This window comes from Elephas maximus, chromosome 22 (assembly GCF_024166365.1).
Source record: "Elephas maximus indicus isolate mEleMax1 chromosome 22, mEleMax1 primary haplotype, whole genome shotgun sequence".
NCBI classification, from domain to species: Eukaryota; Metazoa; Chordata; class Mammalia; order Proboscidea; family Elephantidae; genus Elephas; species Elephas maximus.
Window position 1 is genome coordinate 21,491,191 of NC_064840.1, and position 21,662 is coordinate 21,512,852.

Sequence of the window (21,662 nt, forward strand, 5' to 3'; positions counted from 1 at the left end):
GGTCTCCACAGTGGAGAGGTGTTAGCCGACTTCTGTGGCAGTTCTGCTTAGACTCATCCCCTGGGTGCTCCCAGGAGGGTCTCGGCCTCACCACACCTTCTTTCTCTCCAGGCGCAGCAAGCACACGGTGGTGGCCTATAAAGATGCCATCTACGTGTTTGGAGGAGACAATGGGTGAGTGAGTCTGAACATGGAAGCGTTAGGACCAGACAGGGAGAGGCATGTTGACTAGGGGCGGGGCCTCTGCAGTACTACTACCTCTGTCTTCCCAGCTGTTAGCTAAACGCTGTAAGCCTCAGTTTCCCCATCTGTAGGGTGTGGTTCCCCGCACTTACCTCCCAGGTCATGATGAGGATTAGCTCTGTGAAACTCAAACCCACCCATTGCCATCGAGTCGATTTTGACTCATAGCGACTCTACAGGACAGAGTAGAACTGCTCTATAGGGTTTCCAAGGAGCCGCTGATAGATTCGAACTGCTGAACTTTGGTTAGCAGCCGACCTCTTACCCACTGTGCCACCAGGGGTCTGTAGCTTAGTTTATTCTGTTGAATGGAATTCTGGAAATTTTTAACTATTTGCACTTGCTGTGATAATTGCTTCTTAGCAGTTTGTCAAAGCTGTGTCTAAAAGTAGTTGAGCTGTGCTGTACTGCAGAGAGACCCCAGCTTTGCCTCTGGAAAGAAGCAAGGCTCATCTGTTTTTAGGTAAGACTCAGTGTGCTGGCGAGGCAGTGATGCTGTGTTTTTGTGCCTCTCACACTTGGCAGCAATTGTTGACAGCTGGGTTTCTGGACCCTCTCAGAGCTTCTCTGGATTGCTCTGTGAGGCCCAGGCTGATCACCAGGTCCCACAGAACCCCTCAGTGCAGCATGCAATCGGGAGCACACAGAAACGTCCCTCTTGTTCTGAGTGAATGGACAAAGCTTTGAAAGAAACACAGCTGCCCTTGTGGCCACCCTTGTGGGGCAGTTCTTCCCAGCACTTCCCTGGGGGCCTTGCCCACCACACACTTTGCAGCTAAGAAGACATGGAGGATGCGATTTTATTTCCTGTGTGTCTCACTTTTTGTGAGGGCTTTCCCATACCGTAATCAACTCCTGGCAACGACTCCAGTCCTGTTGATGGGCATACCTCCATCACACAAACCATTCCCAGTCAAGTTGTGGTGGGTGCGCCTTGGCAAAAGGTAACAGCTGATTCACCCTCAGTCTGTGCACCCACTTCCTTCCCTTGGAATGTTTCTTTATAAGCCATTCCGCGGGAGCTGGACCTGCCCAGGGGGAAGTGCTGTATTAGTGTGGGCTGGGCCATGGTTGATCCTGGGCAGGGGCATTCTGGGTGAGGGAAGTGAAGGTCGGTCTTCCTGGAGAGGATGATGACCTGAAAGATGAGTTGGAGGGAGCCAGGAGAGTGCTCCAAGCAGAGGGGTCAGCAGGAGCAGAGGTTTGGAGGTGGGAGGTACAGAACTGCGTAGGACTGGTATCCAGACAGGGTCTCCCCTGCTCCTTCATTCACTGATGTGCTCAGGGAAGCCAGGGACTTGGGAGCTCTGGGAAGGGTGGGAAGCCTGCCAGAGGTGGGGCTGAAGCGTGGTCTGGACCTATGTGGTGTTGGGCTCAGGCAGGCAGCTTAAGCATGCTAAGTGCACTTTGGTTTCCTCCTGTGTATTTGGGGCTGCCCTACACCCTGCTGTTGCAGGGGGCTCACAAGGGTCCGTGAGCACACAGCTGTGTAGTTACGAGGGGCTCAACACAGAGGGTTTCCCTGAGCCAAGAGTGGGATGTTTGTGCAAGGCAGATCTTGCTATGAGTTCTGCCCCCACCCCTCAGCCTCAGAAAGGGCTGGTCTCTGAGGGTGCTGTGGCCTTGGTCCTATGGGATGCCCTGGGGGATTTGACCTGGGCCTGGGGACTAGGCAGGACCCCACCTGGCCCTGCAGTACAGGAAGTCCCCTCTGGCCTCCTTGGGCATGGTCTCCTGGCTCCCACCCAGCCTGTCTTCCCCAGTCTCTTTCCCCATGAGCAGCCAGAGGGCCCCACTTAAAAATGCAAGTTGGAGTGTGTCCCTCCTCAGCTCAGAACCCTGTGATGTCCACCCTCTTGTCACAGCATCTGTGAGGCCCTGTGCTCCTGCCCTCACTGGCTTCCTTGCTGTGTTTTGATTGGACCAGGCACTCTCCTGTCTCGTGCCCTGGCTGCTCCCTCTGCCTGGAATGTTGGCCCCAGGTGCACACATGGTTCTCTGTGCCCCCTTCTTGCTTTCCTCATGTGCCTTGTGGGGACCGGGAGCCGCCCGTCCCTCCCTGCCCTCTCACCCTCTCTCCTTCTCTGGGAGCACGCAGTTACTTGTTCTGGAATGTCGGCTCCACCAGGGCAGAGCCGAGGTCAGGTTCTGTTTTATCCCCCAGCCCAGACCTAGAACAGAAAAAGGAAGAGGCCTCTGCCTGTAGCATTTATTGGACCAGGAACACGATTCCCCAATGAGGAGAGGCCTTGGTGTCCAGGACCGGGCAGTACTGGGGGAGGTGACGGCCAGGGGGAGGGGCGACGGGGATGGGGATGGCTCTGTAACCTAGAGTCTGTGACAACTGTAGCAACAAGCAGAAACGCTTTTGATGTAATGGGACACTAAGAAACAGGATACAGTTGGTCTTCAGTCTAGTGGCAGCAGAGGGTGTAGTCCCCCCTGCAGGCTTCCAGGCTTGCCTTCTGGCTGCCTGGCCTTGGGCACACCCTTTCATCTTCAGACTCAGTGTCCCCATCTGGAAAATGAAAGTCACTGTCCCTCCCTGGGTTGGTGCAGCCTGAGTGAGGCTGCTGGGCTTTTGGGGTGATGTCCTTCTGGGTGGTAGTGAGAACCACTGGTGGTTCAGTGGTAGAATTCTTGCCTTCCATGTGGGAGATCCGGGTTTGATTCCCAGTCAGTGCACCTCATGCAGCCACCACCTGTCTGTCGCTGGAGGCTTATGTGTTTCTATGATGCTGAACCGGTTTCAGCAGAGCTTCCAGACTAAAGACAGACCAGGGAGAAAGGCCTGGTTATCTACTTCCAAAATAGCAGCCAGTGAAAATGCTGTGGAGCACATTGGTTCCACCCGCAGCTGATCACGGGAATGGCGCGGTTTCACTCTGTTGTGCCTGGGGTCATCGTGAGTCAGGGGCCGAGGACGGCAGCTAACAACTACAACAGCCTGGGAGATGACATGCAGAGGGGGCCAGCCTAGCAGGTGGTGCAGTGAGCACTGGATTTGTTTTACGCTGTATGGTGCCTTTGACGTAAGATAGGCATTACATTGTTTCTACGATGAAGAAGGTGGGAAGTTCAGAGACAAGAAGGGGCCTCCCTTGAGGTATGGGCAAGCATTTGCAGCCTCGGAGAGGGGGTGTTGAGACACACAAGTCGGGACACTGGGGCCCTTTGGGCCATTTCCTGCCCTCAGTGTAGCAGCTGACTGGGCTGCTGGGTGGATAATGCTTTGGTCCTACTTCTGCCTGTGTGGCCGCCCCAGCCCGTGCAACAGCTGGGGCACCTTCCAGGGGGCCAGCAACCAGCCAGAAGCAGGCTTCCCCCATCTGCAGTGTGCATCATGGGGTTCCTCGGGTCCAATGCTGCTCTCTCTCTGGCCACTTTCAGGAAGACAATGCTCAACGACCTCCTGCGCTTCGACGTGAAGGACTGTTCCTGGTGCAGGTGAGCAGCCTCGGCTCTGGAACCCCACTTTTTTTTATAAAACAGAGTGACCCTCTACGGATTCTGATGGCTGGTGTCATCCTGTTCATCACGGAAAACCCAAGAAGCTGAAAGGAGGGTGGACAGTCCTGGATTGCCACACCCAGAACCACTCCTAGCCTTTTCCTCTATTTCCTGGGTTTCTTTCCTCGTCCAAGACTGTGGTGCATAATTCTGAATCCTGTTCACTAGGGGATCTGTTTGATCCAGTTGTGGGTCTCTAGATTCTGCTCCAGGAGAACCCTGAAGTCACCAGGCTTGTCTTTGGGCTAGGGCCTGCTGTGGGAGCCAGCACGGGGCCATTGCTGACAGTCAACTGGGTTGACTCTGTGTGGCAGGGCACCTGGGGCTGACAGCAGGGGCATCCTTCACCCCCTGCCCTGTGGGCTCCCCCTCTGCAGAAGACCCCAGCCCTTGGTGGTCTCCCTCCAACAGATGCCCTCCCAGGTGGGTGGCCTTGGGCAAGATGCTTTCCTCTCTAGGCCCAAGATGTTTGTGCCCATTCACTCCAGTCTGGCCCCTTCCCTGCAAGCAGTCCACAGGGAAAGGGGAGAGATATATCTCAGGATTGGGAGCTAATGGGCTCCTCCTGATCTCTGCCATTGTCCTGCCAGGATCACAAACCCACTGAGCCCTTGTGGCGCCATGCTCTGAGTGGAAGCCCTGAGCACAGATTCCTGGTCCCAGCAGCCCCTGGGTGGGGGGTCCCACTGTCCCCCTGTGACAGAGGAGGGCATCAGGACTGAAGAGATCTAGAACTGACTCAGGACCCAGAGCTGCCATGTGGCCGGGCCAGGGTCCCAGGAGACTTGGGGAGTGGGAGACTGGGATATCTCCTGAAGTTCATATGCTGTTTCTCCCACACTTCATTTTTGAAATACAGTTAATAGTTACAGATTAAATTTAAAAATTGCCCTGAAGAATTTACAATTCTTGGTTAAAAGTTGCTTGAGCATAAAATACAATTCTGAAAAGGAGCAGCCTATGAAAAGCAGTGTAAATGGGTTTTTAATTCAATAAATAAAATGTATGGACCACCCAGGTGGTAGGGTACTGGCTGTGTTGCACATCCGGGCATAGAGGATTCTAGAGCAGCGGGAAGGCTGAGCCACAGCCTATTGTTGAGCTGAAGAGCAGATTATAGAATATCTTCCTTGTGATTCCACGTTAGAAGTGACTGAAGTATAAATACACAGAGGGTGCAGCAGAGCGACAGCGATTTTCTGGTGGGGGGATTCCCTGTGGCTTTTAGTGCCTGGTTTTACTACCATTATCGTGGTAAATACACGTGCGACAAAACATTTGGCGTTTCGACAGCCTTCACGTGTGCAGCTCAGTGCCATTAATTACATTTCTCATGTGCAACCATCATTCTTACTGTTCTTAGTGCCTGTGTTTTGTTGTTCTTGATCATTTTTTAAAGTTTCTGTAATCAGCCAGGTATTACATTTGAAATAAAAAAAATAAGAGAAGGCCTGGGGGCACAGGGGCTGTCATGCGTGAGTGTGAGTCCCCACTGGCTCCACCGCCGCTCACACCCCTTGTGCTACCCCAGGGCCTTCACAACTGGGACTCCGCCAGCACCCCGCTACCATCACTCGGCCGTCGTCTACGGGAGCAGCATGTTTGTCTTCGGTGAGCAGCCTCTGGGCCCTCTCCTGACCCCCGGCCCCACCCTCCTGCCCAGCTTTGGTATAGAGGTCTCTTACAGGCTGGGCCCTGCTTGGTGGGCCCTTGCTGCCCACCCTTAGCTTTGTCTGCCAGAGTCCTATGAGTTCTGGGAAGTTGCCCGTGACCTTCCTGGGCTGGGCCAGGGCCTCCTCTGGGCGCCTTTAGCCTGTGGGTCTCTTTCCCTAACTGGCCCCATCTCACAGGGTTGGAATTGTCTGTGACAGAAAGGAGGTAGCCTCCCCTCTCTGCAGGAGCAGGAGACAGTCTTCTGCTCATCTGTGTTCCCAGAGCCTTGCCCAGAGGCAGGCAGGCAGCCGGTGCTCCCTGAGGCTGGTGGAAGGAATCCCAGAAAGTGTTTTAACCAGCCGGGCTCTGCCCCTGACTCCAGAGGCTTAAGGACTCTTAAATGCTGCCTTTGGCCATAACATTTTCTCACTCTGTCTACCCAGGGGGCTACACTGGGGACATTTATTCTAATTCTAACTTGAAGAATAAAAATGATCTCTTTGAGTACAAGTTTGCAACTGGACAGTGGACTGAGTGGAAGATTGAAGGACGGTGAGAAGCTTGGCTGAGATTCCTGGGGGTGTCATGCTGGCTAGTGAACTGGGTCCTGGGGACCAGTGGGCCCGCCCCCCTCCCAGCATCACAGATGAGGAACCACGGGAAGGGGGACCAGGAATTGGATAAAACCCCAAAAAACCAAATGAATTGCTGTCAAGGTGACTCTGATTCATGGCTGCCCTGTAGGTCAGAGGAGAACTGTGCTCCACAGGGTTTTCAATGGCTGGTTTTCTGGAAGTAGATTGCCAGGCCTTTCTTCCAAAGCACCTCTGGGCAGACTCAAACTACTAGCCATTCGGTTGGCAGCTGAGCTCGTTCACCATTTGCACCACCCAGGGACTCTGGGAGCTGGTTAGGACTCACTGACAGCCAAACATGGCTACTGCCTCCCTATAGCCCTGAGACTGTCTCTTCCCAGAGATTAAAAGAGACCTGAACAGACTGCCGACAGGCATCCCTGGTCCTGCCTTTACCAGTCCGTCCCTGAGTATTTTGGTGGCCCCTTGGAGGTGTTCTGGGACTATGTGGATGCCTGAATCACTCTGCTCAGCCATGCATTGCACCTCCTGGGATCAGCCTAGGGATGCCCATGGGTCTGCTGCCATTACTACCAGTGCCCAGCTGGAGGCCCTCCGACCCCAGTGTCAGGCTGATGTGGGGACCAGCCGTGTCAGGGGCTCAGGCAGGAACACACAGGGTAGTGGCCCACATGCTGGGCAAGCAGGGCTGTGAGGGTCAGGTGCATACAAGGCCTCACTCATTGCTCCCCCACACTCCAGGTTGCCGGTCGCTAGGTCGGCTCACGGCGCCACAGTGTACAATGACAAGCTCTGGATCTTCGCTGGCTACGATGGAAATGCCAGGTAGGTGGCGCCTGCCCTTCTGCACTGTCTCTGCACTGCCCCTGAATATGCTGAGGTGCCATGTGCGCCCTGTCTCTGCACTGCCCGAGTGTGCTGCGGTGCCATGTTCCCCCTGTCTCTGCACTGCCCCTGGGTGTGCTGGGGTGCCATGTGTGCCCTGTCTCTGCGCTGCCCCTGGGTGTGCTGAGGTGCCATGTGTGCACTGTCTCTGTGCCGCCCCTGGGTGTGCTGAGGTGCCACATGCCCGTCTCTGTACTGCCTCTGAGTATGCTAAGGTGCCATGTGCGCCCTGTCTCTGCGCTGCCCCTGAGTGTGCTGAGGTGCCATATGTGCCTGTCTCTGCACTGCCTGAGTGTGCTGAGGTGCCATGTGCACCTTATCTCTGAGTTGCCTGAGTGTGCTGAGGTGCCACATGTGCCTGTCTCTGCACTGCCCGAGTGTGCTGAGGTGCCATGTGCGCCCTGTCTCTGCGCTGCCCCTGAGTATGCTGAGGTGCCATGTGCACCCTATCTCTGCGTTGCCCCTGGGTGTGCTGAGGTGCCACATGCGCCTGTCTCTGCACTGCCCAAGTGTGCTGAGGTGCCACGTGCACCCTATCTCTGCGCTGCCCGAGTGTGCTGAAGTGCCATGTGCACCCTGTCTCTGCACTGCCCGAGTGTGCTGAGGTGCCGTGTGCACCCTATCTCTGCATTGCCCCTGGGTGTGCTGCGGTGCCATGTTCCCCGTCTCTGCACTGCCCCTGGGTGTGCTGGGGTGCCACGTGCGCCCTGTCTTTGCGCTGCCCCTGAGCATGCTAAGGTGCGGAGTAGGCTTTCCTGGCCAGGAAAGGTCAGCCCGATGGGTTTGAGCACCACCTTGCCTGGGGGGTCTTGGGAGGGTGGGCATTTGGGCAGGGGTGGGGGAAGGGGCCCCACCCAACCCCACAGAGGTCAGTAGGGCTGGACTTCTTAAGTCCCTTGGGCAGAGAGGGGGTTGAGCCCAGGCCGTGTTCATGCATCATGCATCAGTCTCAGGGTATGCATGTCCCCGGAGCCAAGAGGCCAGAGCCCGGTGGGGTTGGGCGGAGGGCGAGGACAGTCAAAGCCCCAGTGAGGAGGGGCCCTGAGGCTGGTGGGCAGTAGGTGGTGTTGGGGTTCAGACCTGGCCTCTCCCAGCCCTGGGGTCCTCGCTCTGTCCCAGGAATTTTCCTTCTTGTTGTAGAAAATGGTATTTTTCTGATCACAAAAGCAGCACACATTTGTCCCCAAAACTGCGGCATTGCAGAAATCCCTCCTGGTCTCTGCTGGTGGTGGTTTCCATGAGCATGACCTCCTCATGGTCCCTGCCAGCACTAGGGGCAGCTGCTAAGTGTGCAGACATTATGCATGTTGCCAGGCCAGGCAGGGGCCAGCCCTGGGCATGTGGAAGGCCGGTACACTGCCGTCATGGCCCTGCCAGGATTCAGTGCGGCTGCCCTCCTCTGCCGAAGCTCCTGTCCTAGGGCTGTGTAGAAGCGTCCCTGATCAGCATCCTAGGGACAGATTTGTCCCTGGGGCCAGCCCTCCTGGCAGGGCCGTGCCACCTTGACAGCTAGACTCAACGGTGAGGATCACCACCCTGTCCTAACGCAGGTTGAACGACATGTGGACGATTGGCCTCCAGGACCGGGAGCTCACATGCTGGGAGGAGGTAAGGGGTGCAGGGAGCCAGGGTGGGTACCTTCTCCCCTGCCCAAGCACAGTCTGTTTCCAGCTTCACCTCCTGCTCGGCCCCCCGCCCCCCAAGTTTCAGTGGCAGGTACCTAGCGAGCCCCCTCTGCAGGCTCTGTGTTGTGGGGCGGGGGGTAGATCATCACTAGTGATAGATGCCATTTTGGTCTAATCCACATTTTCCAATGTCCAGGTCACTGGAGCTTCTGGGCCACCTGTCTCGCCATCCACTGTCCCCTCGCACTGTTCCTCTCCCCTGTAGCGATGAGTTTAGCCTCAGCTATTCAAACCTGGAATCCCTGGATGGCCAAACAGAGAACACACTCAGCTACCAATCGAAAGGTTGGAAGTACAAGGCCACCCAGAGGCACCTTGGAAGAAAGACCTGGCGATCTACTTCCAAAAATCAGCCATTGAAAACCTGTGGAGCACAGTTCTACCCTGACACACAGGGCACCGCGAGTTGGAATTGAGTCTATAGCAACTGATTTTTTTTTTTTTTGGCTTATAAGATGGTTTTTGGGAAGCGATTCTTCACACTTTAAGCTGTTCTGCAAAATTTAATCTCCTACCCTTATTCAGGGAAGTTTCAAAAGTAAAGGTAGCTCAAGTGCAGCAGTCTGAGCCTGGTCCTAGAAGGCCCCAGGCTGAGTGCCCACCCCTACCCCCAGGTGGCCCAGAGTGGTGAGATCCCGCCCTCCTGCTGCAACTTCCCCGTGGCTGTATGCCGAGACAAGATGTTTGTGTTCTCGGGCCAGAGTGGAGCCAAGATCACCAACAACCTCTTTCAGTTTGAGTTCAAGGACAAGACGTGAGTACCCTCGTGGGCAGGGTGCTGGGCAGGTGCAGACAGGTGACCTAGCTGGTAGACACCTTCACGATGAGCCCCAGAGCCTGAGTCTGGTTGCCATCCTCCCAGCTGCACAGGGTGCCTTATACAGACTGGGCGTGAGGCCTCTTGGGCCCTGGGTGTGGCTGTCCACCAGGTGGGGCGTGGGTGGGCCCTGCTCCTTCATTTGATGGGAAGGATGCCCCTGCCCCTTGAAGGGCTTGGTCAGTGGTACCGATACCACCTGCGGCCAGGATACATCTCATATGATAGCAGGAGATCAGAGGGGCGCGCAGGCCCTGGGAGCTTCTGGCTGTAATACCCTTCTGCCACTGGTCCTCAGCTCCGTGATAAGTCTGCCACTGAGGTGGCTGCCGGCCTTGCTTTGGCTCTGGGAGCCCAGGAGGGGGACTTGGGGGCTGCCCTCAAGGCCAGGGCTGTCAGCAGGTAGGAGGAAGGGTCAGCCTCCTGGGCAGAGGGGACCAGTTCCTCATGCTGGGGGTGGCCAGGCCTGGGAGGAGGACCTCACTGCGCACAGGACAGGGGACTCTGCTTGGTTCCCCTGTAGAATTCTGGTGTCCCCCTTGCTGTCCCACCCAGGACCCTGCTCTGGAGTGGCGCCGCCTTCATGTCCTATACCCTGGTTCCTGCTTATTCTGTGTCTCGTTACGATGAGCTGTTCTCATCAGTGTCCGGCTGAGTATACTCGGGGGTCTTGCCACCCAGTCTCTAGGGCAAGGACCGCATCTCAGCCTGGACTCTGGAAGTCCTTGCTCACCTTCAGCCCCATTTGGGCCAGCATGCCAAGTCCCACCTGTTCTCGTCCCTTGTTCTGATGCACAGCATGGCCCTGACAACCCTCGAGCCTCCTCTCTCATGATACTCTGTACGGGGCCTCTGCCCCTGGCTGGGCATGTCCAACCTCCCTGCAGACTTCAGACTCCACTGGGCAGGGAGGGGCGAGGCACTGGCCTGGCTGTAGCGGGGCTGGGGTCCTCTGGGTAGCCAGAGCACAGAGGGCTGGGTGCGGGTGGGAAGCCATCTGTGTCTGGAGAGGTGGAAGGGGGTGAGTGAGAGGGGGTGCTGCCACAGTGTGGGGTGACAGCCCTGAAGAGAAATGATGCGGAGGTCTGCGTTCTGTAGGAGGGCCAGTGAGGTGGAATCCAAATATGTTTTGGAGGCAGAGGTTGGGAGCACCCAGATATAGAGGAGGTGGACGCAGACACTCAGTGTCTGGACCAGGCGGGCAGATTGCAAGGCTGAATCTGCGAGGGGGTCCTCAGCCAGTACTGGGGGAAAACGCAGGGCCCCAGGATGCCTGCGGCTTGGGGGCCTGCAGGCAGGAGTGAGGGGCCCAGGGCCAGTGTGGGTGGAGATAGGGCCTAGGCCACCCATGGAGCAGGCTGGGAAGTCGGGTAGGCAGTGCGAATGGGCAGCCACCTGTCTTAAGGCTGGTGGCGGAGTGGATGGGGACTAGGAAGAAACCCTGCAGCCCAGGGTGGGCACTGGAAGGCCTGGCGACCCCTGGCAGCCTTTGTACCCTTGCAGCCCTCCTAGGAGGCCCCACACCTTGCCTGGTCTCCGCCTTTTGCCCCCTCCTACTAGAGGCCTGTGGTCACCTTCTTTGCTCTGGGTGGGAAGGCCGTGTGTGTAGGCAGCACACAGGCTCCGTGTCCCACCCAGATAGGCACTGCCGGCAGGATGTTAGGGTTTTCCAGCTGACGAAGCATCCGGGTCTTCGGGGAAGCCTTGGCCTTGTGGGAACTGTTGCAGAAGCAACACTGGGAGGTGGGTCTGGGCGGCTTCTGCAGTGGCCTGGCTGTGGGGGTCGGCAGGCACAGTGGAGCACACGCAGCCACTTGCTGTGGCACTGGTCTGTGCAGGACTCTGTTCTCCCTGAAGTGGGATTGCCCCAGTTTTATGATAGACACAGGCAAGGGTTGTGGGCGGGGCCCCGGTGGCAGCAGTGGAGCCCAGTAGAGGCCATAGGGAAGGCCCGGCTCACTACTGTGCGCCCCCAGGTGGACACGCATCCCCACTGAGCACCTGCTCCGGGGCTCCCCACCACCCCCACAGCGGCGCTATGGGCACACCATGGTGGCTTTTGACCGCCACCTCTACGTGTTTGGGGGTGCAGCCGACAACACGCTGCCCAACGAGCTGCACTGCTACGACGTGGACTTCCAGACCTGGGAAGTGGTTCAGCCCAGCTCTGACAGCGAGGTGAGCGGCAGGCCAGACACTACAGTGTCTGCCCTGCTCCCTCCATCCACACTGACCACCCTGCTCTCGATAGCGAGGTGTCTGACATAGTAGAAACAAGGCCAGAGCAGCCTGGACGGCCACCCTGGATGCCCACTCTGCTGACCTTCGCCCTCTGGCCTGTCCTTCCTCTGTGGCCGAGAGAGACAGTAACATCCCACACCTGCCAAGTCTTCCCTGTGCTGAAGACACGTTCTGTCCTGGGGGCCCAGGACCCTGGTCCCCTGCACAGCCATTCTTGACCATGTGAAATGAGCTCCTCTGTCCTGTGGCCTTCCCTGCCCCCCACCCCATTCCAACCGTGCTCTTGGTACTGAGGGCCTGAGTCTGGGGCCTGCCTGGCCCCCATTCCCTGGTCTCAGGCTCTGCATGCCCTCTCACCAGGTTGGTGGGGCAGAGGTACCAGAGCGAGCATCTGCTTCGGAAGAGGCACCTGCCCTGGCCCCTGAGGAGCGGGGTGGCTTCAAGAAGTCCCGAGACGTGTTTGGCCTGGACTTCGGTCCCACGACAGCCAAGCAGCCAGCCCAGCCAGCCTCAGAGGTGAGTAGATGCACCTCACTAAGGCTCCAGCACCCCATCTTCCTGGGCAGGTTCCATTGTCCGTCCCACTCACAGTTGGGAGTCCTAGGTCCAGAGCGGTACCGCTCAGGGTCGCAGCAAGTAAGGAGCAGGGCCTGGAGCCGAGCCTGCCTCTCACTCCAAGGACTCCAGTGCCAGCTGCAGGCTTCGCCCCTGGGCCTCAGTGGCTCAGCCTACTAAGCCGAGCACCTGCTCTTTGGCTGTGGGTGCTAGCCTGGTCCCCACTTCACCTTCCTGGGCCTCCCACACACTCCAGCTCTGCCCCATTTGGGAACCCTCTTGTCAGGGGCTGTGCTCTCTGGCCACCCACTAGCCCCACCACCAGAGAACCCATCCCATCCCACCCACCTACCCACCCACCGACTTAGCCCTCTTCCCCCAGCTGCCCAGCGGGAGGCTCTTCCATGCAGCCGCTGTGATCTCAGATGCCATGTACATCTTTGGGGGCACCATGGACAACAACATCCGCAGCGGGGAGATGTACAGGTTCCAGGTGTGGAGCCTGTGGGCTTGGTGGGTGGGCTAGGGCCCAGGCTGAAGGTGGGAGCAGTGGTGGAAAACCCCGGTACAGGGGCAGCTGCAGAAGCCACAAGCCCTAAGCCTCAGGGCGATCCCCGCTGCTGTCTGGAGCCCAGGCGGCCTGGACAGCCTGGGGTCTGTGCATGGGGCTGTGTGCAGCCTGAGCATGGCCCCACTCTGCTGTCCCCGCAGTTTTCCTGTTACCCCAAGTGCACGCTGCACGAGGACTACGGGCGACTGTGGGAGAGCCGCCAGTTCTGCGACGTGGAGTTTGTGCTGGGAGAGGTGGGTGCCCTTCCTCAAGCCCCCCACCTGCTGCCCAGGGAGGAGAAGCCTTGTACCTCGGGTGGCCTGCCCGCTAGGTAGGCCTCTGTACTGAGACGGGGTCCCACCCCCTGTATCACGTACCGTCTCTGCCGCAGAAGGAGGAGTGCGTGCAGGGCCACGTGGCCATCGTCACGGCCCGGAGCCGCTGGCTGCGCAGGAAGATAGTCCAGGCGCGGGAGCGGCTGGCTCAGGTGAGGCTGGCCCCGGCGAGGCGCGTCCACTCAGCTGGCACCATGCCCCTTGTGGAGCCCTGGACACCCCTGTTTTCCCTACAGAAGCTGGAGGAAGACGCGTCCCCAGCCCCCAGGGAGGCCACCGGCGGGGCTGTGGGTGGCGCCCGGCCACCCCTGTTGCCTGTGGCCATCCGCGAGGCCGAGGCCCGGCCCTTCGAGGTGCTCATGCAGTTCCTCTACACGGACAAGATCCGGTACCCGCGGAAAGGTCCGCCAGCCGGGGCTCACGGGGCGAGTAAGCGGGACCGGGCGAGGCAGTGCTGCCCCCTGGCGGGAGGTGACGTTGCCCTCCTTACGGGTGGGCAGTCTGGGGGTGAGGCTGTGACTACGGTGGTCACAGGTGCCAACAGCTGAGCCCCCTACCCATGGCCTGCTCCCGCCTGGCAACACTGACTTGTCCCCTCCATGGAGGGAGCCCCAGGGCCCCCGCCCCGTTGCTCAGGAGGCTCTTGGGCACAGGCCATGTGGAGGACGTGCTGCTCATGATGGATGTGTATAAGCTGGCGCTGAGCTTCCAGCTGTGCCGCCTGGAACAGCTGTGCCGGCAGTACATCGAGGCCTCTGTGGACCTGCAGAACGTGCTGGTGGTGTGCGAGAGCGCTGCCAGGCTGCAGCTGGGCCAGCTCAAGGTGCCCTGGGGCCTGGGGCAGGCAGGGAGGGTCCACCACACTCCACCCTCCCTTCCCTGTTCTCAGTTTGCTGTCCGGGCCTCACCTGCCACCCACCCGGCCTGTCTGTCCAGGAGCACTGCCTGAACTTCGTGGTGAAGGAGTCCCACTTCAATCAAGTGATCATGATGAAGGAGTTTGAGCATCTCTCGTCCCCTCTCATCGTGGAGATTGTGCGGCGGAAGCAGCAGCCACCCCCTCGCGCCCCTTCAGACCAGCCTGTGGACATTGGTAGGGAGCCCCTGTCCTCTTCCCTGAGTGGGGCTGGCTGTGTCCATCATGGGTAGGAGATTTGGGGGCCTGAGCTACTACCTGCCAGGCCCCCAGGCTGGTGAGGGGAGGGCAGTGGGACCCCAGAGCATGTCCCAGGCATACCCATGGCAGGGCAGCTCTGTGGAATGAAGAACCTCCTGGCCACAGGGCTATCAGCAGTGGGCTGCACCAGCGGGTGGAGTGATCCCCAAGCCCATTGCTGGTAGTGGAGATGGGGCAGCCCTTTTCTGGTGGGTTGCTTGCTCTGGCTGGGGGTTCAGGTCTGATCACTTTGGAGGTAAGTGATGTGCCTAGGGTCACAGCGAGTCAGCCATTGAGCTGCTCTATTTTAGGCACATCTGTCTGGGGCCTAGTGAGGGGTGAGAACAGCCCACAGACCGGATCCCACCCAACCTGGACTTTCTTGACCCTTTTTTAAAAATTTTTATTGTACTTTAAGTGAAAGTTTACACCTAAAGTCAGTGTCTCACACAAAAACTTATATACACCTTGCTGCGTACTCCCAATTGTTCTCCTTCTAATGAGACAGCCCGCTCCCTCCCTCCACTCTCTCTTTTCTATTGACCCTTCTTGCGACCTGTGCTGACTTCAGCCCCTGAGCTCTTGGTGTCCTGAGAAACGCTGAAGCCCCACACCTTCTGCAGCCAGAGCACAGGGGCCAAGGGGCTCTGCATCCGGACAGGGAAAGGTCAGATGTGGGGGCCTGAGAGGACTTGCTAGGGCCGCAGGGCTCAGGTATGCAAGGGCCAAGGAGAGCAGGGCTAGTGGCACCCAGGGCCCAAGTGAGCCCCCTGGCCAGGGAGGCTTTGTCCAGGAACAACGCAGATGGAAGTACAGGGAGGTGGTACCTGAGGAGTCCAGGGAGCAGGCAGGCCTGGAGGAGGCTGGGAGGCGCCTGCTCAGGCTCCGTCCCCATCCCTAGGCACATCTCTGATCCAGGACATGAAAGCATACCTGGAGGGGGCAGGTGCGGAGTTCTGTGACATCACGTTGCTGCTGGACGGACACCCACGGCCAGCTCACAAAGCCATCCTGGCCGCCCGCTCCAGGTGGGTGGGCACCCAGAAAGAGAGTGGGCCCAGCCGCTGGCCACACTCACTGAGCCGCCACTGCCTTCCTATCTGCAGCTACTTTGAGGCCATGTTCCGCTCCTTCATGCCCGAGGATGGGCAGGTGAACATCTCCATCGGAGAAATGGTCCCCAGCAGGCAGGCCTTCGAGTCCATGCTGCGCTACATCTACTACGGTGAGGTCAACATGCCACCTGAGGACTCACTGTATCCTTGCGTACTTCAGGCTCCTGGGCTACCGGACAGGGGGCCTTGGGGCCCACTGTCCTGGCTGGGCTGGTGGTCTTGGCCTGGCCACCACACTCCAGAGAATTTCCCAGTGCCCACCGTGCTGGGCCTGGCACTCCCCAAGGGTTCTCTGAAGCCATAAGGAGGGCTTTGCAGTTGGGAGGGATGGTTGGGTTCTTGTCTTTAGCTACATGGAGAAGGGCTGTCCTGGCTTTGACAAGTGAGTAGACACATGTGGAGTGATACTGCTGGCATTCAGTGGGGGTCTGAGCATGGCCCCTGCCCCCAGGATGCCCTGCAGGGGGTCTGTGAGGCCTGGGACTGGTTCTACAAATGTATGGAAGGACATTTTTCTAGAGGGAGGACTGGTGATTTTCTCTTGATGGTGAATGGGCCCTGGGACCCCTATGTGGTTCAGAACCTTGTTTAGAGAGAACAAGTGGGTGTCCAAGCCAGGACTAGAGCTCGGCTCCTATACCATGTGGAGCCCAGGGCCAGTCCCTCTGGTGGGGGCGGCCACCCTGGTTCTGGACAAGCAGGAGGGGCAGCCAGGGCCCCCAGTGTCCTCTACCCACCTATGAATATAGGGCTGTAGCCACACCATCGGTGGAGGGGGGAGAGGAAGGTCTGTGGGAGGACAGGGTCCCTGTGCTGGCAGCCCCTTAACCAGCCCCAGCTACCTGTTTGCTGCTCCCTACTACTACGGCTTCTACAACAACCGGCTGCAGGCCTACTGCAAGCAGAACCTGGAGATGAACGTGACGGTGCAGAACGTGCTGCAGGTAGCTCAGCTGCCCTGGGCCTCCCCCTGAGGGCCGGGCTTCCCCCCGAGGGCCGGGCCTCCCCACCAGGGCCTGGGTGGGTGGCAGGGGCTGCGTCTCAAGCCGGTGCTCTTCCAGATCCTGGAGGCGGCTGACAAGACGCAGGCACTGGACATGAAGCGGCACTGCCTGCACATCATCGTGCACCAGTTCACCAAGGTCAGGCCCCGGGCTTCACCTTCAGGACCCGCTCCCCTGGGCAGCAGCCACGGCTGGCTGGGGTGGGGGTGGGCCCTTGGCAGAAGCCATGCAGGGCTGCCCGCCCATGGCCACCCCTCACCATCCTCACAGCCACCTGAGCCACTCTGGTCGGGCCCCCAGAGAGCCCCAGGCCCATCCTGTTCTGGCATGTGGTCACCTCCCCCAGGTCTCCAAGCTGCCCACACTGCGGTCGCTGAGCCAGCAGCTGCTGATCGACATCATAGACTCCCTGGCTTCCCATATCTCCGACAACCAGTGCGCAGAGCTGGGAGCCGACATCTGAGGACCCATGTGGTGCCCTGCCCACTGCAGAGACACCGCTGGCCAGGAGCGGCCCTGTGCCTGCCACACGTGGCCCTGTGGTGGAGGGGTTGAGAATGGTCAGGCAGGACACCCAGAGCCCCAGAAGGGAGGCTCAGACACCTCATTCCACTGCTGAGGACACAGGTCCCAGGTCACATGCCTGGCTGCACTCTCCTGGTATAGAGGCGTAGGTGGGAAGCTGGGGTCAGTGATGGGGACACGGCTGGAGGAAGCAGGGTCCTGGCCGTTCCCCAGCTGGGGGAGGGACAAGTGTGCACCCTCCCAGCAGGGGCCTGGATGAGATCCAGGAGCCTGCAGCTTTTGACTGGGCAGGGGGAGCAAGCTCAGCAGAACACTGCAGCCCCAGGGGCTCTGCATGCTGCCTCCCCCCCTCACAGAGGGGGTGTAAGGGGCTCCCCCACCCTGAGTCTGTGAGTGGGGATCAGCAATGGGTGGGTGGGGTCTGACTCAGAGATGAATGGGCCTGGCTCCAGAGGGGCTGTGAGCCCCCAGCCCACAGGGCCCACCGTGCATCCCTCACTAAGCATTTACTGTTGCAGACATGCCGCATTAAAGCCACGCAGGCTACCATATGGCTCACTGTGTCCATCTCCACACATGCCTGCTCCACATTCTCTCAGCCTTTCCCGGAGCTGGAACCAGCCTGTCAGCACCCCCCCACATACCAGTCACATGGGCTGCTGTGGAAGGTGGGCTGGCCTCTGACTGGGACATTCAGGACAGACCCTCACATCCACCTGTCCCCTACAGAGGCCTTGTGAGTCTACCTTTGTGCAGTGGGACCTTCCTGTACCCCGTCTGGGAACGAGAACCTTGGGGACCTTTCTGCCCTGGCCGCCAGGAAGTCACAGTCCCCTGTGGTGGGGTGAATCACTTTAGTCCTGGCCTTGGAGCTTGTCCCCTCTTCCGGGTATACTCCCCTCCATCCTGGTCCTGCCACACAGCAGCCCTTGCTGAAGAGGGCACAGATGTGTGCAGCCCAGAGATCTGAGTCAAGGGTGGCAGGCAGCAAGCTAGGATGCGGCCTGGCACAAAAAAGATGAGCTGGGAGACACCAGTGGTGGGCAGCAGAAGGCGCTGGAGCAGGAGGCTGTGCACTCAAGGGACACCTGGTAGGAAGCCGTGGACCCACAGCCACAGGTGGGGAGGGGTGTTGGCTAGGGTGGGTGGCATACGTCATTCATGGTGGGGCCACCGAACCCCCGACCCGGGACCCTGCAAGACACTGCTCACCACACCCCCGGGGCAGCCTCACTCCATTCCAGGAGAAGCCTGCCCGCACAAACCTGCAAACCCTGTGCTCACTGGTTCCCAAGTATCTCTCCTGGAGGTGACTCTGAATAAAGGAGGTTACATGCCAAGGGGCCTCAGAAAGCACATTTCTGATGCCATTTGGCAGTTTGCCCAGTTCCCATGGGACTAGAAGTCAGCTATGTTCTTTGGGTTGTGGTGGCCAAGGACAGCAGGGAGAGGTCATATTTGCTAAGTTGCCCCACACACTGGTCTGTTCATAAACACAAAGCAAGGCCTCTTGGATTCCTGTTGACAAATACGAGCACATGCTGAGGCCAGGTCTGCTGTGCAGGCCTGCCTCTAGTCTACCCGCCTTGCCCCAGACATCCAGGGATAAGAAAGGCCACTGGGGGGTCCTCACTACCTGCCCAGCACAGGAGCCCACGAGATAGGTGGGCATCGGTCACTGCCCATGTCTTGGAGAGCGGTACCAGTGGGGAGCGGGGCCTGGCCTGGAGGCTGGGACCTGGAGGCTGTCCTAGGCCCACATGGTGGCTGCCCTGCCAGGCAACAGGTAGGCTGGCCGGTGGACAGAAGGTTGGGCATCCTTGCAAAGGAGTGAAGTCTGCACTGGGCTTTGTGTTTCCAGAGGGGCCAGGCTGTTTATGCCTCAGATCCCAAGGATAGGGTGCCTGGGCCTGCCTTGGCCGTTACACCACTGTATCCTTTCAGAAAGGAGTTCTGGTGGCAGTGATTAAAGTGATCGACTGGCAACTGCAAGTTGGGCTGTTTGACACCACCAGTGGCTCTGCAGGAGAAAAGCAGTAGTCTGCTTCCGTAGAGGTTTACGACCTTGGAAACCCTATGGGGTCACTATAAGTCGGAATCAATAGCAATAGGTTTGTCTGGGTTCCCTCAGAGACTTCTGTGGGGCATGGGGGGGGGTGGGCAACAGGCACCAGAGCCCCACCCTGGAGTCCCTGCCTCTTGGACAGGTGTGGGCTGCTACCTGTCCACCTGTGCAGCCGTGAGGAGGAACTGCAGGAAGAGAATGGGGTTTCTAGTCCAGGCAGGCAAGAGCTTGGGCTCCAGGGTCTGTGCCTTCTGGGGGCTGCAAGGACTTCTAGCCCACTGCCTGGTAGCCGTTTCCTGGGGAATGAACCTGAGACTCAAGGGGGTCCCCCAGCCCCATTGAAGCCAAACAGCAGGCCTCATTCTCACATCTGTTTTATTATGGCATCTGGTCAGGTCTGGTGGACACAGTTCATTTGGGTCCCTCTTGGGCAGAATCAGAGGGAGAGGAGGCTGGCACTGCCTCTCTGTCAGCTGGAGCCCAGTGCCCATCCCTCAGGCCAAGCTGCTGCCCAGCTGCATGGCAAAGTCCTGCACGTGCTCCTTCAGAGTCTGGCGGGCGTCAGCCTGTGCCCGCTTCTCCCGCGCCCGCTCCTGCTGCAGCTTGGTGAGGCGCAGCCGTAGCCGCTGCTCCCGTCGCTTGCAGGCCTGCAGCTGGCGCTGGGCCTTGTCCAGGGCATCGAGGGCTGCCTCGGCCCGCCTCTTCCAGAGCAGGGCACTGCCCACCTGATAGCTGTGCTCATTTTGGATGTAGGCCCCCGCGGGGGGTGGCAGGCGCAGCATGTACGCTGAGGGGGAGACAGGCCGAGGCTCCAGAGGGGAGGGCTGCCGCTCCGGCTCGCACTCCGGAGAAGGCTGGGTGCTGCAGCCTGCTTCATCTGCCTGGGCGCCCAGGGGCCCCAGGAGGTCTGAGAAGGGGCTGCTGAGGCCAGGCTCCAGCCTCCCAGCTGGAGAGGTCGGCAAAGCCGCAGGTGCTGAGGCCTCTTCTACGGGAAAGCAGGGGATGTCAGCAGGTGGAGGAGGAGAAAATGGAGTTGTGGGTCCACGGCCTTCAGAGCAGCTAGGGAGAGAAAGAACCTGACAAGCTGGGCCAAGGCCCTGCCAGACCTCATTTCACTAGCCCACCTGAGCGCCCCCACACACAGCTGGGCTCAGGACACTGCTCTCAGAACACCAGCAGGCACCCCACATCCCAGGCCCTCAGACTGCAGTAAGGGAGTGCAGCGGGGCTGCCCCCACCTGTAGCACATACCGTTTCCTGCATCGCTGGAGCCGACTGACTTCAGGAGGACCAGGTGGGTAACTGCGCCCCTTAGTCTTGCATGTCCGACGCAACTTGGAGAAAGACTCAAATATCGTGGGGACCGCCCCTTCCTTCAGCCTGTGATACCCGCTATGGGAAAAGCAGCCCGGATGAGCTGAGAGCAGATGCTGCCCCCACAGGCGGACCTGCCCTGGGCAGGGTGCCCCGCCAGCACCCCGGGGCAGGGTCCCTGGGCACCCTGGGGGAGGCAGGGAGGCAGACTGCGATAGGTAGCCTGGGGAGCGCAAGCGCCGGCAGTGAGACAATCTCCCCCCTGCAGGCCTCCTTGGAGCTAATGTGGCGAGAGACTCCCCAGCAGGGCCGGGGTGAGCAGCACAGGGGATTCTTTAATTTGTGCGCTTGCTGACAGTACTGAAGTTCTAAACAACAGTCTCTGGAAGGACTAATATTTTTTCTCTGCGTCACTGGCCCGATGATCCCGTCTTCATTAGTTAGAAGACAACTGGACGAGGCCGAACCGCCCTCGGAGCCTCGCCTTATTCGCTGCGCCAGGGCCCTCCTCATCGGCCACCCTCCGCCCGGCTTCTCCCACACCCACAGCCCACGCCCGACCCCGCTGGCCGCGAGGAGGCCCACCTGATTCCCACCAGCTCGAAGCAATTCTCTTCGAAGTGCTTGGAACAGAAGTAGATGTACTCGGACGCCGGGTCCCACAGGCCCTGGCCGCTCGGGTCCAGCCGCTGGCAGTTGGCCAACCACAAGCCTCGTCGCGGGTTGTCTTTCTTGGGAAGTCTGCGGAGCCACACACCCCTGAGCGCCGGGCCGCCGGCCGCGCGGGCTCATGCCGCCCGGGGCCCTGGGCAGAAAGGGCAGGCGCCGCGCACAGCGCCGGGCACGGAGTGAAGCCTCGAGGAGGCCAGCAGCTGGTTCAGCGTCACCTAGCGGTGAGAGTCAGGGAGCAGTGGGCCCACACCTCCCGCCCCTTCCTTCCCTTACAGATCGCGGTCCCACCGGCACCGCCCCCCTCACCCTCTCTCACCGGTGACTTCAAGCCTCGCCCCCGCCTGACGGAGGCCCGGGGCACATGCGCAGCCGGCGCCCAGAGCGGCGCGCGAGCCCAGCGCATGCGCACGCGAGCCTTCGCGCGGCAGCACGCACGCGCGCTGACCTGTGGAAGGAGATGCCGCGGTTGCGCGTTTCGCGCGTGTCCCGTGTGCAGCAGCCGGCGGCGGAACAGTGACGCGGCATCTGGGGGAGAGGCAGGAGCTTGGGCAAGGGCGTCTGTCCGGGCCCGCAGGGGCCTCGCGCCCCAACCGCCGCTCCGCTCCAGGGGCCCTGGCTTGTCGGGGCTCCCCCGGCCCTATCTTGCCCCAGCCCGGCCTCTGAACTCCTGTCAGCTGCACTCACGGTGTCGCCATTGCTGCGCCGCCGAAGTCTCGCGATGGGTGGCGCGCGGCGGAAATT

The 21,662-nt window shown here is 59.6% G+C and overlaps 2 protein-coding genes across 5 annotated transcripts in view; one reads left to right on the top strand and one right to left on the bottom strand.

Annotated features, from left to right (window-relative positions):
- LZTR1 (leucine zipper like transcription regulator 1) overlaps nucleotides 1-20,205 on the top strand; it is a 22,002-nt gene extending 1,797 nt beyond the window's left edge. For 2 of the 4 annotated variants that reach the window (XM_049865659.1, XM_049865661.1), the window contains exons 2-21: nucleotides 112-174; nucleotides 3,634-3,690; nucleotides 5,285-5,364; nucleotides 5,850-5,958; nucleotides 6,744-6,827; nucleotides 8,438-8,495; nucleotides 9,187-9,326; nucleotides 11,366-11,567; nucleotides 11,991-12,146; nucleotides 12,568-12,678; nucleotides 12,897-12,989; nucleotides 13,127-13,222; nucleotides 13,307-13,472; nucleotides 13,724-13,893; nucleotides 14,007-14,163; nucleotides 15,128-15,254; nucleotides 15,333-15,482; nucleotides 16,180-16,285; nucleotides 16,403-16,483; nucleotides 16,692-19,239. In XM_049865659.1, coding sequence (XP_049721616.1) covers nucleotides 112-174; nucleotides 3,634-3,690; nucleotides 5,285-5,364; nucleotides 5,850-5,958; nucleotides 6,744-6,827; nucleotides 8,438-8,495; nucleotides 9,187-9,326; nucleotides 11,366-11,567; nucleotides 11,991-12,146; nucleotides 12,568-12,678; nucleotides 12,897-12,989; nucleotides 13,127-13,222; nucleotides 13,307-13,472; nucleotides 13,724-13,893; nucleotides 14,007-14,163; nucleotides 15,128-15,254; nucleotides 15,333-15,482; nucleotides 16,180-16,285; nucleotides 16,403-16,483; nucleotides 16,692-16,808 — 2,323 coding nt within the window. In that variant the 3' untranslated portion in view covers nucleotides 16,809-19,239. Of the gene's footprint in view, nucleotides 1-111; nucleotides 175-3,633; nucleotides 3,691-5,284; nucleotides 5,365-5,849; nucleotides 5,959-6,743; nucleotides 6,828-8,437; nucleotides 8,496-9,186; nucleotides 9,327-11,365; nucleotides 11,568-11,990; nucleotides 12,147-12,567; nucleotides 12,679-12,896; nucleotides 12,990-13,126; nucleotides 13,223-13,306; nucleotides 13,473-13,723; nucleotides 13,894-14,006; nucleotides 14,164-15,127; nucleotides 15,255-15,332; nucleotides 15,483-16,179; nucleotides 16,286-16,402; nucleotides 16,484-16,691; nucleotides 19,240-20,079 lie in introns of those variants that run through there. The other 2 variants (XR_007514862.1, XM_049865660.1) reach the window with 2 other exon arrangements.
- THAP7 (THAP domain containing 7) lies at nucleotides 19,293-21,651 on the bottom strand. Its single transcript, XM_049865668.1, has 5 exons — nucleotides 21,606-21,651; nucleotides 21,367-21,446; nucleotides 20,835-20,990; nucleotides 20,187-20,327; nucleotides 19,293-19,994 (listed from the first exon to the last, which is right to left on the bottom strand). Exons 2-5 carry the CDS (start codon nucleotides 21,444-21,446, stop codon nucleotides 19,430-19,432), a joined length of 942 nt encoding a protein of 313 aa, XP_049721625.1. The 5' UTR covers nucleotides 21,606-21,651; the 3' UTR covers nucleotides 19,293-19,429.
- Between the last annotated feature and the right edge of the window lie 11 nt (nucleotides 21,652-21,662).

What these genes read in the sequence shown, in the direction of transcription:
- THAP7 (XM_049865668.1), bottom strand. Translation starts at nt 21,446, where the DNA reads ATGCCGCGTCACTGTTCCGCCGCCGGCTGCTGCACACGGGACACGCGC. An exon ending in CGCGGCATCTCCTTCCACAG is followed by an intron (nt 20,991 to 21,366) that starts GTCAGCGCGCGT and finishes GTGGCTCCGCAG; the next exon opens with ACTTCCCAAGAAAGACAACC. An exon ending in CTCCAGCGATGCAGGAAACG is followed by an intron (nt 19,995 to 20,186) that starts GTATGTGCTACA and finishes TTCTCTCCCTAG; the next exon opens with CTGCTCTGAAGGCCGTGGAC.